Below are 18,630 nucleotides of genomic sequence, written 5' to 3' on the forward strand. Positions count from 1 at the left end.
ATTATAGGCATGGTCTAGCATACTGAGTAACTCCTTAATATTCACTCTTTCCAAACACTATTTAATAATGAAATCTAAGGGATCTATTTTCTTTCAAACAATAAAGAAAAATAACATCTATTTGTTATGTTCATTTAAAATTTTTTACACACATATATATAAAAGAGAATTTTTAAATGGAATCTATAGGAGTTATAATTAAGGTATAAATTGCATTATGGAGCTTTGAAGTAATGAAGATCTACATGTTCAGGCTTTAAAAATTGCTGAAAACAGGTGTACCTGGTCAAGAACATGGACAGATAATGTTGAAAAGTATCTTTGAGGATGAGCTGAATGGAGAGAAGAAATAAGAAGAACAAGCAAGACAGTGAAAGAAGGTTATGAAAAAGATTCTAAAGATTAAAGTATGAGTTACCTCCAGCAGGGTACACACTGAAATGAGACCTCAACAGAGGACTTCAGGCAAGGAAGACAAAACACAGCAGGAAGAACAGACATATTCAAAAGGCTCTTAAGAGAGAAATCAGAACAAATCTTAGTCACTAGTCAGAGAAAATTATGAGAGGCTTATGGAAACAGTGTGAGAGATAGTCAACCTGAGGCTACATAACCTTCTGTCAATTTATAAAGCATATTAATGTACTGGTGACAAGGCTGAACTATCCATTTCAACTATTATTTCTGTAGTACTTTTGTGAAAAGACAAATCCAAAATAGTTAAATCCATTTAAACATTCACCATTCACTTAAAGAGAATGAAGATCATGAGGTAAAAAGCAGTGCTAATCTACGGTAGATCAGTAATCTGTCTCTAGACTTCTAAAGTTCCTTTCTAACGGTGCCACTCTTAAGTAAATAAGTGAAAGTCAATCGTGTTCGACTCTTTGAGACCCCATGGACTAAGACAGTCCATGGAATTCTCTAGGCCAGAATACTGGAGTGAGTAGCCTTTCCCTTCTCCAGGGTATCTTCCCAATCCAGGGATCAAACACAGGTCTCCCGCATTGCAGGCAGATTTTTACCAGCTAAGCCACAAGGGAAGCCCAAGAATACTGGGGTGCATAGCCGATCCCTTCTCCAGCAGATCTTCCCGACCCAGGAATCAAACTGGGGTCTCCTGCATTGCAGGCGGATTCTTTACCAACTGAGCTATCAAGGTAGCCATGTTCCAAAGTTCCACTCTTGAACCCATCCTATTTCATCTGCCAACCCTCCACCCCAGAACTACATCTGGACACTAGCTATGCCATGTAGTGAGTTGTACTATGCTTTAAAAAAATAAACTCAAAGAAACCTGTTGTTGTTTAGTCACTTGCGAAGTCGTGTCTGACTCTGTTGCGACCCTATGGACTGCAGCACCGAAGGCTCCTCTGTCCATGGGATTTCCCAGGCAAGAATACTAGAGTGGGTTGCCATTTCCTTCTCCAGGGAATCTTCCCCACCCAGGGATCAAACTGACGTCTCCTGCACTGGCAGGTGGAATCTTTACCACTGAACCACCAGGGAAGCCCAAAGAAAGCATTATACGAAGCTAATCAGTCTCAGGAGGAGGCATGAACATTCTTTCCTAAAACAATAATAAATGTTAATGGCAATCCAAGAAAGATGAAGTTTCACACAGGGTATTCATCTAATTGGGTAATAAAAGTTCAAAGTCCATTTTCTTAATTACTAATCTACACCACCAATAAATAATACCAACTCAAATGGTTGAGTGCTACTCACAATAATACCTGATCAGGATCTCCAATGTGCATGTACTAAAAAAAAGATTGTGAGCTAAAGGTAAATATGAATCATCAGTTAAGAGAGAGATCTAAAAATATAACATCGAGATGCAGAAGGACAGTATAATAATAAGAAATCACAAGATGTGACTCTCATATTCTCTCACCCCTATGAAACAATTTCCAAGGCTAGCTTAAGTAAAACAGATATGCTGATTTTAAGTTCTAGAAAAATTAGAACCATTCTCCTCCTTGGTTTTTCTCCTATTACTTTATGACCTAACTGCTCCCTGACAAGGTCACGTTCTTTTGCTCATAAAATAAGTTTTCCTTAAGAAGTCATTCCTAGTCTTTCTTTCCTCCTTTTCATTCTACAAATATTACCAAGCTAGTTCTTCCATTCTCATGGCTCTCAGCACCTCCTATTTCCTTTCTTAGATGCATATTTCATATTTTCCACAACTAATTAGATTTATTTATCTGGAATTATCACTAATGTCTCAAATCTAATATATCCAAAATGGAACCTCCCCTAAAAATACCTCTGGCCTTACTTCTTGTTTGTTTAGTTTTCTTTGATAGATAGAATATGATGCCATTAAGTTGCCCAAACTAGGAAGCCCAAATTGACCTTAACTCTGCTCTTTCCTTGTCTCCCCGAGAGCCACCTGATTTTACCAAAACAGTATCTCTGAACTCCCTCCTTTGCTGCCCTGATCTCCATTTTTACCATTTTTACCAGTAATTCAGGCTCTAAGTCACTCTCCTAGATAATCACCATGCTTCCAATATTCCCCCATCCAGGCATTCCTGATCTGTTTTTCAGGTGGCCCCAAGGATAATTATGCTAAAGTGGACCTGATCACTTCTCAAGAAATATTCAACAAAATCACCCTGAGCCCACACGCTTGCATAGTACACAGGACTTTTCCAGCCCGAGTCTGGCCCACCTGCCAAGCTTCATCTCTACCTGCTCCCCCTGAGAGACTATACGTACCCCAGTAAGGGCCAGTCACAAGTCACTTCTACACTTTCACTTAAAAGCCCTTCCGTTTCCAAGCAAAGCTGCTTTCTTTTGTGTGGTTCTACAAGACTTCAGATGAGCCTTCAGATGATCGTGTTAATGTCCATCATCTTGGTAAAGAGCTAGTAAAACATAGTGGTTAAGTTTGTGCTTCTAGAGCAAAAATGCCTGGGTTCATATACCACTAGAGTGGTCAAACTGTTTATCTAAAAAATAGAAATAACAACAACTTTACATAAATAGCACAGGAAACTCTACTCAGTATTCTGTAATAACTTATATGGGGAAAGAATCTGAAAAAGAATAAATATACATATACATGCAACTGAATCACTTTATACCTGAAACACAAGGTTGTTAATCAACTATATTCCAATATAAAATATAAATTTTTAAAATATAAATGTAAACAGTAAATAACCCCACCAAAAAAAAAAAATCAAGAAAAGGATAGAAAACAAACTTAAATCAGACTCCAAATACTGAATAACATTTAACTTAAATTTTTTCTTTTACTTAAAGAAGGGGAGGGAGCAATTTTAGTTACAGTTAAATTGACTTCTACCCTAACCGCATTTTCATCAAATGTCCACATTCAAAACTGACTAAACCTCGAGTATAGGAGATAGTATGAGTTCAGGTTAATAGCACTGGCCTTAGGTTCAGATGTAAGTCCAAATACAGCCTTTACTTGAATCCACAAGTTCTGCCACTTAACTAGCCATATAACTTTTGCAACCTTGGTTTTCTCATCCCCAAAATAAGGATAATGAGAATTAAATAAGGTAAGGTACGTAGAAAGCACTTAGCATACTGTATGACCCTGAACAAACATTCAGTGAGTTTCATGTTATTACAATGTTCCTTAAATCCTAATTTTCATAAATTATGGTACATGCATAGAATGAAATTCTATTTTAACCATTTAAACTGTGAGGCAGTTCTACACGTATTGATGTGGAATGACTGCCAAGATATAGTATCAATATATGGGGAAAAAAAGGCCAGAAAAGTATGTATAGTACATTACCACTCCTATTTTTCTTTACCACAGATATTTATAAATATATATGTGTATATATATGTACACACACACACACAGATATATATATACACACAGAGAATGTCTCTGGAAGAATACATAAGAAACAAGTATCAATAGTTGCTTCTGGGAAGAAAAACTAAGCTGCTGTGGGACAGGGGTGGAAGAAAGTCAACATTTTACCTAATTCCTTTTTGTACCTTTTGAATTTTGTATTGCTTACTTCTAGTGTCTACTCCGCAAAAAAAAAAAAATTTCTAAGTTTATATTATGATCGAAAAAACCTCATGCTACCAAAATATCCCATTATACAGTAAGTGTGCTAAGCCACTTCAGTCTTGTTCTACTCTGGGTCACCCTATGGCTTGTAGTTCGCCAGGTTGCTCTGCCCATAGGATTCTACAGGCAAGAATACTGGAGTGGGTTGCCATCTCCTTCTCCAATACAGAAAGTGGATTATGCTAAACTTTACAATAATACCTAAAGGGACTTAATCACAGTTCCAGTATTAATTTCAATTCTATTGTTGATAATAATCAAAGACTGATAGAGTTTTAGGTAAATTAGCCAATGAGAAACAATTTATTGAAATCTATGGCAGGAGTGGCCTGGAGATTTTTTTTTTTTTTTTTTTGTAAGTTATGTGGATGAGGGAGCAATAAGTATATCATCACTCAAAAAAAAAAAAAATATATATATATATACATATTAGGCGCCAAACATTGTGCTAAGTGCTGAGGAAACTGACATCTGGTCCTTGCCTTTGAGTAACCTGCAATTTAGTGGAAGTATATGAACAGAGCAGGAAAATTAGCACTCCTGTGGTGGGCTTGCTTACTTAAAATACAGGTTCATTCATTCACGAACACGTAACAATTCGAATGAATGAATGGTGCAAGCCAGGTGACAAAATACACTTCGCTGAAGCCTCTAGCAACTTTACAAGTACACGAGAACTCGATCCCTCAATCTGAGAATGCTTGTACACTTGCATTCCCGGTAATCCAGAGAGCTCTCGGAGCCTGCAGGTGTCAGAGGCTTGGCTTTTCATTACAGTCCCGGGATACCAGCCTGGAGACCTTGGGACTGCGACTGCGCAGGTTGGAAGAGTTCCCAGACCTCAAGCCCCCCACTCGAATCCCTTCAAGCCAGGTACTCCCACACCTGGGCTTACAAAGTCTCAACTCTAACAGCCAGGGTCCAGAGGACAACAAACCCTCAAATGAAAAGTCATTCTGGGCCACCTCCCTCAGTGCTTAGGGCTCTTCCTGGAGCAGGCAATAATAGGAGAGCACCTCTCGAGGAAACCTCTCGAAAACTGTGAACCAAAGCGGCAGTATATGGAGCTCGAGGAGGGCTGACTGCCCCGAGGCTTCCTGGGTCATAAGCAGTGGGCCCGGCTTACTCCAGACACAGTCACTAACCTTTACAAAGAGGGTTTCCAGGGGCGATGGCCGAAGGGGTGAGAGCAGCGGCCCAAGCCCTGCACCCAACACATCTCCCTCTCAGCCGGCTCTGCGTTAAGCGCAGGGTAACCAAGGGGGACCATGAGGCCGCCATCTTGAGCTCCGTACCAGGGCAGGAAGAGGAAAACTTTATTGAAACCCAGAAGAGAGACGGTGGCACAGACAAACGTAGCCGGGTTCACGGAAGGCTCCGCCCGAGAGAATGAGCAGCGGAAGAACTCGACCTCTAGTAGCGAGGGGGCGGGCTGGCCTCCGATGCCCTTTGGATCCTTCCTGACACAGCAAATCTGGACTACGACTCCCAGCATGCAGTGCGGCGGCACGGAGGGCGGGGCGGGCAGCTCAAGCCTGGTGAGAGGGACAATTGTCCACCCAGAGGCTGCGGCAGAGGATTCCAAAACACTTTCAAGGAGTTAGAACGTGATTACAGCTTGTATTCAAACAGCCATCCCCGAGCCTTTTAGGTTAGAGAGCCTGACCGAGATTCCAAAACCTAAAGTGCAGGGGATCCACTGGCTCATATTTTAACGAAATATTGCTGTTACCTTCCATAAATGGTAGCCCCAATTTATTTGCCTCCAGCATCCAGCTCATCTTCAGCAGAGTATCTGAAATGTGCTCCTACCACTTTTGCTTTCTGTATTTTAATACCATAAATTATTTTTGATGTGGCGTACACTCAAATGTTTTTAAAGAACATGGGGCAATGTATGTAACATGGGAAAGCCAATGGCCCAAAATGAATGAGTGGATAGAGTGGCTGTGGGACAGTGCACCTAAAGAAGAATTTCTAAGTGATTAATTTTTGATTAATTTGATTTTCAAAATCAAAACTGTTTTGAGTCACTATGCTAAATACATTGGGAATACAAACTGCTGACCTGAAGAGTCAGTCAATCGGATAGGAGGGATAAAGACAAAACAAAAGGTTTAACCATGTGTTGTGGAATCAGTGAAAGAACACTTTGGCTGGGAAATCAAGAAGGCCTTCTAGAAGCTTTACTTTCAACACAAAATGAAGACCTTCCAAGAACAAGGAATAGAGTGAGTTAAGGCAGGAAAGAAAATACGGATTACAGGAAGGAGAAAGCCAGGTTTCAAACTACACTAGAAAGAGTTCCAGAAAGTTAGGTTTTTGGTCTACAATAGACCTCCTCACCCATCACAGCCTTGTGGTGGTGAAGGGACTTGACTAACTCAATGCAGCCATGAGCCAGGCCCTGCAGGGCCACCCAAGAGGGACCAGTTAGTGAAGAGTTCTGACAAAATCTTCTACAATAGAAGATTCCAAAGAAACAGGAAAGAGAGCATGTAGCATGGTATAATATTTTGGAGACTTCTCTACTGACTGTCAAATCATTTATGGAAAAATTACTTTGATTGTCTTCCAAAATATGTTGTCAAATTATTTTTTTCTATCTTTAATTACATCTGAAAGGACAAACTATTCTTGCATGTTTGTTTCATTTAATATCACTAATTTTGGTGTGACACTTTATGAAAGACCTTTTGAAAAAAATTGGACTATTTCTTCCTTGACTTACACATTTATCACACTCAAGACTTTCAGAGAGTGTCTGAGTATCATTTTGTTTGCTCTTGGAAAACTACTGCTTGTCTTGGACAATGAAATTACCTCTTATTAAAGAGTCCAAGTTTAATAATTATGGAAGTGAAATAAGAACTCACATATAGTTTAATGCCAAACTTCTAGGAAAACTTACAGGAAATTTCCACATGAGTATACAAGTGGACAGAAACATGGCAAATGAACTTTATTGTGTACAAATACAAGGTAACTTAGAAATAAATTTCATTTTTTTGTATTCAAGAGAATTTATTATGATAATTAAGTAGCCTTTGTTAACTATTTTATTAAAACATCAATCCCAGGGACTTCCCTGGTGTTCCAGTGGCTAAGACTCCACACTCCCAATACAAGGGGCCTAGGTTCCATCCCTGGTCAGGGAACTAGATCCCACATACTGCAACTAAGACCTGGCTCAGTCACATAAATCAATATTTTTAAAAATAAACAAAAACCCAAAAATATGACCTATCTGCCTACATTCCATCACAGATTCTAAACTTTGTAATGCCTCCCTATGGAAGTAGATACAATTTATTATGTATCTTTAAAAAAATCAAGATCTGGTTCCTACCTACCTTACTGTCTTCTCATATTGAATGAATGAAGCCCTGTGATTTAAGTATCTCATTTGTTTTCATGAGTCTCCATATATATTATTTTCAAAAAAACTGGAAAACTGATCTCATCTTCCTACTCCTATCCCCAACTTTATTTCCTAAGTGTGTTCTGATACTTTTTTAATTAGAAAAAAAAAAAACTACTGGGATTAGCAGATACAAACTAGTATATATACATTATATAAACAAGTCCTACTGTGTAGCACAGAGAACTATATTCAATATCCTGTAATAAGCCATATGGAAAAGAATATATATATATATGTGTGTAACTGAATTATTTTGCTGTACACCAAAAACTAACATATTTGTTCATACTTCAATTTTAAAAAAAGAATCATGAAAATTAGTAATTGAATATTTCCAGGGCAACTCCAAAAATGTTCCAGGTTTAATACTGCATATGTATTTAGTATTTATCATTACAAAAACAAAAAAATGCCATGTATATGGATATCCAGACTTATGAGAAAAATTCTTTTTAAATCTTGTGTGTGTGTTACTCGCTCAGTCGTGTCCAACTCTTTGCAACCCCATGGATTATATGTGAATATATATATGAATTCTCCAGGCAAGAGTACTGGAATGGGTTGCCATTTCCTCCTCCAGGGATCTTCCTGACTCAGGAATCAAACCTGGGTCTTCTGCATTGCAGGCAGATTCTTTACCACCTGAGTCACCAGGGAAGCCAGGTAACTTCTAAATCTTAAAGGTATCTTAAAGATCTGATTTTAACCCAGCAATTTTACATATTCCAAAAATGGACATGAGTTTGAGTAAGCTCTGGGAGTTGGTGATGGACAGGGAAGCCTGGCGTGCTGCAGTCCATGGGGTCGCAAAGAGTCGGACACTATTGAGCGACTGAAATGAACTGAACTGAATTTTACATATTGAGACTCAATGATCCTAAGAGAATAATTTACCCAAGATAACACAGACACCGCTCCTTCTTGAAATTAACTGAACAGTAAAAGAGACTGAAAACTTATTTATTTAATTAGTTCTTCAAATGGTCTTTAAATGAGACCTATATATAGCAAAAAGTATACTGAGCTATAAGAATTTTGATTGTCACATAGTGATGGTAATAATCAATCTAGTTTTGTCGTCTGGTTAGTGAAATTTGATGCAATGCATATCCAGACAATCAAATAGACTCAATGTTTTTCAGTTCTATAGATATAGATTGTTTTTTCAGAGGAACTAAAATTAAATTGCAGCTATTCATCAAGACTCAAAGATGCAATCATAAAGCTATATGAACTCATTTGTTTATAAGTGTTAGTTCTTACACCAGGTGACTGCACTCAAAATTAGCCATGATTTGGCCTAGACTTCAAAGGAATCAGCTGGTGTTTTATTTTCAAATGGATATCTTGGGACGATTACTTGGATAAATAATTACCCAACTTCACTGATAATAGAGAATTTCTCAAGCTAGACTCTAGATGATAAAACTTGAATACCTTTTGGTCATGGGACATATCTAACTCAGGAAGGGTGTCTTCTGCCAAAACCAAGACTAGAGAAAACTAAGGCACCAGATGAGGAAAGGATCATGAGACTGCTAATGTCTATACACACCAATTATAAGGGCCCAATTTTCCCAGCATGTATCTCACTTAGGCCAAGTAATTCTCATCAACTTCAAAGGGAGTGATGTGCATCCACAGATCTGAGTTTGCCATATCCAGGGCTTACTCAGCAGGAATACATACTATAATTCATGATACCAGGCTTCATTCTTTAGTCCAAATCAACCCAGCTGGATTTTGAAGCTTTTGTTCTTGGAAATAATCAACTGTCCCTTAAAATATCAAATCCACTTGGCTTTATTTCACATATCAATCCTGTTGATTACTCAAGACAAGCCATAGTTTGAGTTTATAGATTGATATGTAAGACATGTATTTTAGAGTTGCATGCTATACTACTATGTAGTTTTATAGTATTAAATTACTAGAATTTACCCTGGAAATGATTTTATTGCATAGCAAAGAGAGAAACAAGAGATATGCGTTTGCTGTTCCACAATTTTTTTAAAATATAATTCTGTTTATAGGTACTGTTTTTCAGCTTTAATTTGATACTTTAATGCCAGGTAAATTATCCTTTTATTTAATTACTTTTATATAATAGCGACCTTGAAAGTCTGAAAAATGATTAAAGGGCATTTTCTAAGAAACAGATTTCTGGACTTAAATTATACAATTTTTCTGCTTATAGTTTTGATGTTATCTAAGTTATTATATTATTACTATTATCAAATAGTTATAAAATGGCAAGTATAGAGTTTGACATTTACAAATATCTGAGATGTTAGGTCTAAAATGTTTTTAATCACAGATTTTGAAAATTAATACAAGTATACTCTCATTGTCTTTTTTATTGTTGTTTAGCACTTATTAGTTTTGACTCACTCTAGCATGTTATACACATAGCACCTGTGCCCATTTAGCAAAGAATTTCAGTACAAATCACTCTGAATTGAATAGACATCTCTAAGAAGCATTACAATTGTTGCAATATTTTTAGAAACTGAAACAAGGAAATAAACAACTTCAGTAAAAGTGATTTAAATAACAAATAACGTATCTTTATAAACAGCTTATCTCCTTGAGAACAAAGAATAAACAAGGAGACAAGGTTTTTTTTTTCCTTCCACTATTAAAGCAGATCACAATATGAATGGGTGAAATGTCATGAATAATTGGAGAAAATCACAGAGTAATCTTCGACAAAAACATCTGATTTATTTAAATTGTCGTTGTTTGTCTTATTAGAACCTTTATTTAACCTTGTTATCCACAAGGCAGTATTCAAGCTGGTTTTTCAAAAATATACTCTGGAACTAATGATATTTTGAAATTTTTGACTTTCGCATATGCAGGCTATGGTAATGTAAATCTCCCATGGCAGATGTTTTACTTGGGACCTAATTAACTGACATTACCTTAGACAGAAATGCCTATGAAAACCTAATGTTTTGAATCTAAAATGACAGTAAATAAATCAAGGCTTTGAAACATTCTGTCAGTAGATTTAAGCTTAGCTTTCTGGTCAAGAATATCAAGCTTTTGAGTACTTGATTCATATAGTTACAACATTGATTGAATATCATCTGCTCACAGACCTAGCCATACACCTCCAGTCATTTCTAATCATAGCTTCAAGGCTTCTTCCTATGATTTTCCAAGCACATTCTTTCTTCCTAGATAAGGTCATTTCCAATCTCCTTCACAGATTCTAGGCATTTCAGGGCTTACCACATGTCTAGTGCTGTTTTTGGTGCTTTACAAATATTAATTCTCTATGCTCATTACCACCTGGTAAGCTAGACACCATTGTTGTCCCCATTTTATGCATGAAGAAACAGAGGCATAGGCAGGCAAAGTAACTTTTCTAGGGTTGCTCATCTACTAAGGATTTTTCCCATGTTCTCTACCAAACCCTGACTTAATAGAATATGATTTGCTCATAGTACTGTCTTCAAGTCAGACACGTTTATATAAAATATAAATTTCTAAATGAGAAATATTTCTAATACAAAAACATATCAGAATGGTGATGTGTAAATCATGCTAGTATTCTGCATAATGGATAGAAGAGATTAGAGAAAGTAAGGCAGTATGGAGAATTCTGCAGTCTAACCAAACTAAGATATGGCGGGGGGCGGGGGGGTGAAGAGCAGATGAGAAAGGAGAGAAAAAAAGATGACTCACTGTTATAAGTCCAAGTGATTTACAGCAGAAAGGAAGTACATATCAGAAGTATTGCTTAAGAATAAGTGGGATGAGACTGACTTAGACAGTCAGAGTTTGATTTAGTCAATAGGACAACAAACAGAAATAGCACATGGTTGGCTGGGTGAGTGTGTGTGTGGGGTCGGGGTGGCAAACACTGTAGTAATATGCCCGTACTCTAGCTTGAGGTGAGTATAGATCTGGGAGCATTAAACAGCTGAGTGGATTAAGCCTTGTTGCAGCAGGCCTGGTCAATCTCTCTATCAAAACCAATCCGCAAGACTTCCCTGCTGGCCTAGTGGTTGAGAATCCACCTGCCAGGGCAGGAGGCACGGGTTTGATCCCTGGTCTGTGAAGACTTGACATGCCTGTGCACCTGTGCTCCAGAGCCCAGGAGGGGCAATTCCTGAGCCCAGGCTCCGCAACTGCTGAAGCCCGTGCGGCCTGGAGCTCATGCTCCACAACAAAAGAAGCCTCTGAAATGAGAAGCCCATGCATACAACTGGAGAGTAGACCACACTTGTCACACTAGAGAAAAGCCTGTGCAGCAACAAAGACCCAGCGCGACCAAAATAAAACAAAGAAACAAACAGAAAACCTGACAAAATTAAAAAAAAAACACCACAATCCACAGGTTCTGGCGGAATCCACCTTCTATGAAGATGTGTTCCTAAATGTAGTTAGGAGAGCTTACTTCCTTTGCAAACACAACTAGGAACCAAAGCTGGTATGCCTGGAGTGTATATTCTGGTGGCAAGGCCTTTCACTAGAATGCTGCCGCCAATTCACATAGATTTACCAGGCCCTTCTCCTCCCTAAAGCAGTTATGGTGTTGTTTGCATCCTGAGATTTGGCATCTCACAGATATCCAATCTGGACAGTCCTCCATTGCTAAATGCAGTACCTTCTTTAGGTCAAACCACAGAAAAAGGGGCAGTTCAGTTCAGTTCAGTCACTCAGTCGTGTCCAACTCTTTGCGACCCCATGGACTGCAGCACGCCAGGCTTCCCTGTCTATCACCAACTCCCAGAGTTTACTCAAACTCATGTCCATTGAGTTGGTGATGCCATCCAACCATCTCATCCTCTATTGTCTCCTTCTCCTGCTTTCAATCTTTCCTAGCATCAGGGTCCTTTCCAACGAGTCAGTTCTTCACATCAGGTGGCCAAAGTATTGGAGTTTCAGCTTCAGTATCAGTCCTTCCAATGACTACTTAGGATTTATTTCCTTTAGGATGGACTGGTTGAATCTCCTTGCTGTCCAAGGGACTCTCAAGAGTCTTCTCCAACACCACAATTCAAAAGCATCAATTCTTTGGCGCTCAGCTTTCTTTATAGTCCAACTCTCACATCCATACAGGGGCAGCTATTTCTCAAGTCCATTTTCTTCTCTACATTCCCACTGCTGCCATCTTAGTTCTGCCAGAGTGATCTTTCTAAACTAAAAATCAAATCTTTCTCATTCAGAGGTTTCCTTTAGGATGTCTTTAGATAATGCCCAGAACCGTAAACATTGACTGAAATGCCTTCTGGCCTTAGTCCTTGTCGTTTTGCCCTTTCATCCAGTGGTACTAACTGCCTGTAATGCCCCAGCAGTGCTTTCCTCTGGGCCTCGGCACATGTTTACCTCTATCTCTGGAATGCACCTCCCACACAGAGGCACACCCAAATCACAGATGCTGTGTGTGTCAGACACCAACTTCAAGCCCCATGTGTACTGTCGCTCCCGTTTGGAATTCTTTCCCTACTCCCCTCGAGACTGGGCTATGTGGCTCTCGTCACACTCTACTGGCATGTCCCTATGACCAGACTGAAAGATCCTGTAAGCAAAAACTGTATCTTGTTCACCAGCTTCCCTCCTCTCCGCCCGCAAGCTCCTAGCACAGCACTTGGTTTATAGCACTTGCTCAGCAACTATTTGTCACATGAACGGCTAGAAGGATTTTAAGAGTCCTAAGGGGGACATATCTATTCAGCTAAGGAGACCACATAATGCTGTTGGTTCTGGAAATGACCCTCTCCCTGCCCCACCAACAAATCAATATATATGGCATTCTTGAGATTCTGTAGATCCTTGCTATCTGCTATGGTCTGGAGACCAGCAACAATGGCATTTTCTGGAACTTGCCAGAAATGCAAACTCTCAGGCCTCATCCTAGAACTCCTGTATCAGAATCTGTAGTTCTACCCAATCCCCAGGTGAGCTGTAGGCCTGTTAATGATTGAGGAACACTGCTCTGAGTATTGGTGGCTCTTTACTCAGAAAGTTCATAATCCATTTTCTTGAGAGAAGGAATACAAATACCTGGTTCCCACTGTTCCTGCAGCTAAGGACTTGCGTATTTTGACCCCAGTTCAGGTTTACACTAACCTAGCCTGACCTTACATGATTGAAACCAGTCCCACTGTATGATATCACAGGCTTTCAATTTCAAAAGGAATCCTGTGCCTTTTTATTTTTTTCAGAAGTCAACCACTTGACCAGGGACAGAAATCGCTCATTGTCATGGCTGCTTTTGACTCTTCCAGACATTGGATCCAAAGTCATCTATAAGAGGAGAGTCCCTCCTCACCCAGTAATGGGTCTTACATTCCTGATGTCTGAGCCGTCCTCAACCACTGGTTGGTGTGCTCAGCATTCCGCTGGGAGCAACCATGGGAACTGTGGACTCAGATTAAATGCAGTAATGAAATTTCAGCGCACAGCAGCTGAGGTCATAGGTTAATTATGTTTCCTGAGACTAGAGAGCTGAGAGGCACATTCTTATGGCTACCACAAAGGGTAAAGACAAGATATAGGGAAAATGGTTTAATTGGTGGAGGAGAACTTGAAAACAGCAAGAGAGGGGGGTTCTGATGTTGATACAACTATTTGGGTACTGCCTGGTTTACCAATACAGAAGAGACACTAAATCACACACATACACATGTAACAAAATGGAGAATTATGTGTGTGTTGGACAAAACTTTGTGTGTCTCAGGATGGGGAGTAATATCCCTCAAAGGGTATGCCCAAAACACAACAGATCAGCAGGTGCTCACTAACCTGCCTTCTGTGAGTCACATTTACTAGTCTTATTTTGCTGAGTGGCTCACTCCAGGTCTTGCCCCTTCTTTTTTTTTCTTGGTCATGTGGCACACATGGGGGCTCTTAGTTCCCCAACTGTGGATCAAACCATACCTCTTGCAGTGGAAGTGCAGAGTCTTAACCACTGAACTGTCAGGAAAGTTACTTTAAATGAAATCATGAACAAATATACCAAAAAGATCAGTGTGAAGATATGTTCAACTAAAGTATTAGCCTCCCCAAGACCCTAAACTCTTAGTCCAGGAAGCAAACCTGCACTTACCCCTCCCTGATCATGGAAGTAGGAAACTTAACCTTTAAGAGAAGGATAGAGACTATCTGATATGTTCCTAGAAGGGCTTAACATCATCTCCAAAGCTTCTGACTCTCCAACCCCAGCTGAGTGTGCAACAATTCAATTCTGACACTCACTACCTAGAGTTAACACAGACCCTGCAGGTTAAAGACTTAGATCCACAAGACTGCAGACACCAGCCTTAAATGCGGTACCTAAGCTACACACTTCTGCCTCCTGCCTGAAAAGTGAAAGTGTTGGTTGCTCAGTCATGTCTGATTCTTTGCGAATCCATAGACTATAGCCCACTAGGCTCCTCTGTCTGTGGAATTTTCTAGGCAAGAATACTGAAGTGGATTGCCATTTCCTTCTCCAGGGGATCTTCCCGACCCAGGGATTGAACCTGGGTCTCCCGAAATGTGGGCAGATTCCTTACCATCTGAGCCACCAGGTGCCTAATTGGTTACCAATTTGAGGACTCTCATGACCCTCTTTCCCCTAAGTTTTGATAATTTGACTCACAGAACACAGAAGAGAAAAACAATACTTTATGTTTAAGCTTATTTGCAGGATTACAGCTGAGGAATAGCCAAGTGGAAGAGGTGCGCAGGGCAAAGTATGCCGGACGGGGCGCAAGGCCCCTCCTCGCCTTCTCCTGTCTGCTGGAGCCAGGGGTGGGGCTGAAAGTTTCAATGTGCTTTGCTTTATTGTGCTTTGCGGCTACGGCACTTTTTACAAATTGAGGGTTTGCGGCAACTCATTGTGGACCAGGTCTATCAGTGCTATCTTTCCCACAGCATTATTTTTTAATTAAGGTTTGTACATTGTTTTTGGAGACATATCATTGTAAACAGACTACAGTGTAGTGTAAACATTTGTGCGCATTGGGAAAACTAAAAATTTGTGGACTTGCTTCTAGAGTAGATAATAACCAAATGGACATAAAACAGAGTAACACAAGAGAAACAAACTTAATTTTGTATGTACAGAGTCCCATAGAACCAAGTGACTAGAGCAAGTTGGGCAGTTAAAGTTATGAGCCATCCTGAGCTAGGGAGTGGGATAGGGGTCTGGGGCTTCCAAAGGGAAGGGCGGTAATTCAAAGGACAGTAAGAAAAGCAGATGTCTGGCAATTAGGATGTTTGCCTTGCCACAGAGATAGGTCATTCAGACAAAATCTATCTTTGGTAATAGCTCTCTCTGGGCCAGGCCCCCATCTTTCTTTTAAATAGACAGGAAAGTGGTACAAGTTTTTCTGAAGCCAGTTGCATCTTGATTGTCCTCCATTCAAGATAGTCTGCATGCGAAAGTGGCATATTTTGGGGTCACATATTCTGCTTCCTTTCAGGGACCAGTTGAATAAATTATGGAACATCATGTAATGAAATACTTTACTGCTATATTAAGTGTGGATCTAGCTCCAAGATATGTTGTTAAGTAAAAGAAGGTGCAAAAGTGTGTGTATTCTATGATGCCATTTCTGTTATATAATACATATGTATATAAACACACACATTTTACATGCTAGACTATTTCTGGAAGGACACAAAGATATGCAGCAAGAAACTGATAACTGTGGCTGTCATTAGAAAGGGGAAGTAGATGGCTGCAGATAGGGACTGGAGGCAGGTGTTTCAGTGGATGCTCTTAAGTGCACTTCGACTTCTGAATCATGAAAATGTTTTATTTAAAATGAACAAACAAATCATAGTGTTTATAAATTCTCTCAATACTAAATCTGAAAATGCCCACATTCTCAAAAGCTGGCAGTGGTCTGGGCATGCCTTACGCTCTCAGAAGTTCTGAGGGTGACTCATGTTGTAAGTAGTCTTCAGTGGGGAGGAAGGAAGTACTGAGCTTTGTGGCTTTTACTTTTCCGTGTGCTGCATGAAGTGAGGTTACATGCTGAGAGTTTTAGGAAGAGGGTTGCAAAACATTTTATCTGAGGAGCAGATAAAATAAGGGATTGCTGAAGCATGTCAGCTGAGATTGGAAACCATAAATCTTCAAAGGTGCCAGTCAGTTTAGGATTTTCTTCAGGAATCCTCAGCAGCCTGGGAGCAGACATTTGGAGGTGGGTCAGGGTGTGAACTAGAAAAATGACATAAGAGTGGCCAGGATGGTCCTTGAGAAGTTTCCAGGACTTTATTAGGTTTGCCACAAATTCAGAGTCTGATACTCTGGAGGTCGAGCTACTCAGTTTTATCATTTTCCTCAGAGGTGATCAGGCTTGGGGTAGTGATGCAAGTGAAGCTCTCAAGATGCTGGCTGATAAGACAGAACCTTAATTTACAAGTTTAAAATGAAAATATAAACTAGCTGCACCCACAAGGCAGAATTTCCTTTTGCCTGCAAGAAAGTCCTCACAATAAATAATCCTAAAATGTATACAGAACCACAAAAGACCCAGAATTACCAAAGCAATGCTGAGAAAAAAAGGACAAAGCTGGAGGCATAAACCTTTCAGACTTCAAACAGTATCTCAAAGCTACAACAATCAAAACAGAGCAGTACTGGCACAAAAAGAGACAAAACGATGAGCGGAACAGAACAGAGTCCAGAAATAAGCCCAAACACATCTGGTCAATTAATCTTTGACAAGAAAGGCAAAAATATACAATGGAGAAAAGACAGTCTCTTCAGCAAGTGGTGCTGGGAAAGTTGGACAGTCCCATGTAAATCAGTGACATTAGAACATGCCCTCACACCATACACAAAAATAAACTCAAAATGACTTAAATATAAGACGTAACACCAAAAAGCTCCTAGAAGAGAACACAGGCAAAACATTCTCTGATGTAAACTGTAGCAATACTTTCTAAGATCAATCTCCCAAGGCAAAAGAAATAAACGTAAACATAAACAAATAGGACCTAATCAAATTTACAAGCTTTTGCACAGCAAAGGAAACCATTAATGAAACAAGAGGACAAACCTATGGAATAGGAGAAAATATATGCAAACAATGCAACGCTGCTGCTGCTGAGTCACTTCAGTCGTGTCCGACTCTGTGCGACCCCACAGACGGCAGCCCACCAGGTTCCCCCATCCCTGGGATTCTCCAGGCAAGAACACTGGAGTGGGTTGCCATGTCCTTCTCCAATGTGTGAAAGTGAAAAGTAAAAGTGAAGTCGTTCAGTCGTGTCCGACTCATAGCGACCCCATGGACTGCAGCCTACCAGGCTCCTCTGTCCATGGGATTTTCTAGGCAAGAGTGCTGGAGTGGCTTGCCATTGCCTTCTCCGAACAATGCAATGGATAAGTGCTTAATTTCCAATATATACAAAAAACTCATCCAACTCAATATCAAAAGAAAACAACGCAATCAAAAACTGGGCAGAAGACTTAAACAGACATTTCTCAAAAGCAGACGTACAGATGGCCAATGAAACACATGAGAAGATGCTCAACATCGCTGATCCTTAAAGAAATGCAAGTCAAAACTACAATGAAGTATTACCTCACACAGTCAGAATGGCTATCATCAAAAAGTCTACAAATAATAAATTCTGGAAAGGGTGTGGAGAAAAGGGAAATTTTCTATACTATTAGTGGGAATATAAATTGGGGCAGCCACTATAGAAAAAAGTATGAAAGTTCCTTTAAAAATTGAAAACAGAGTTACCATATGATCTAATAATCCCACTCCTGGGTATTTATCAGGAAAAGCTGAAAACTCTAACTTTAAAAGATACATGCACTCCAATGTTCATAGCAGCATTGTTTACAACAGTCAAGATGTGGAAGCAATCTAAGTGTCCAACAAGAGATGAATGGATAAAGAAGATGTGGTTTGTATATAAAATGGAATATTACTCAACCATAAAAGCATTAAATTTTGTCATTTGCAGCAGTATGGATGGACCTAGAGTGTATCATATATGTAAGTCAGAGAAAGACAAATACCACATGATATCACTTATATGTGGAATAAAAAAAAATGATACAAATGAACTTACAAAACAGAAACACTCACAGACACAGAAAAACAAAAGGAAAAGGGTGGGGAAGAGGGATAAATTAACAGAAACACACTATTATATATAAAATAAATAA

General features: G+C 39.5%; 1 protein-coding gene across 6 annotated transcripts in view; it reads right to left on the reverse strand.

The window, feature by feature from the left end:
• Positions 1 to 6,446, reverse strand: part of AFG1L (AFG1 like ATPase) — a 194,925-nt gene extending 188,479 nt beyond the window's left edge. Inside the window, exon 1 of one of the 6 annotated variants that reach the window (XM_070450003.1) lies at positions 6,422 to 6,446. In XM_070450003.1, coding sequence (XP_070306104.1) covers positions 6,422 to 6,425 — 4 coding nt within the window. In that variant the 5' untranslated portion in view covers positions 6,426 to 6,446. Of the gene's footprint in view, positions 1 to 5,220; positions 5,574 to 6,421 lie in introns of those variants that run through there. The other 5 variants (XM_070450004.1, XM_070450002.1, XM_020876618.2 and 2 more) reach the window with 5 other exon arrangements.
• Positions 6,447 to 18,630: the final 12,184 nt, after the last annotated feature.

This window comes from Odocoileus virginianus, chromosome 19 (assembly GCF_023699985.2).
Source record: "Odocoileus virginianus isolate 20LAN1187 ecotype Illinois chromosome 19, Ovbor_1.2, whole genome shotgun sequence".
NCBI classification, from domain to species: domain Eukaryota; kingdom Metazoa; phylum Chordata; class Mammalia; order Artiodactyla; family Cervidae; genus Odocoileus; species Odocoileus virginianus.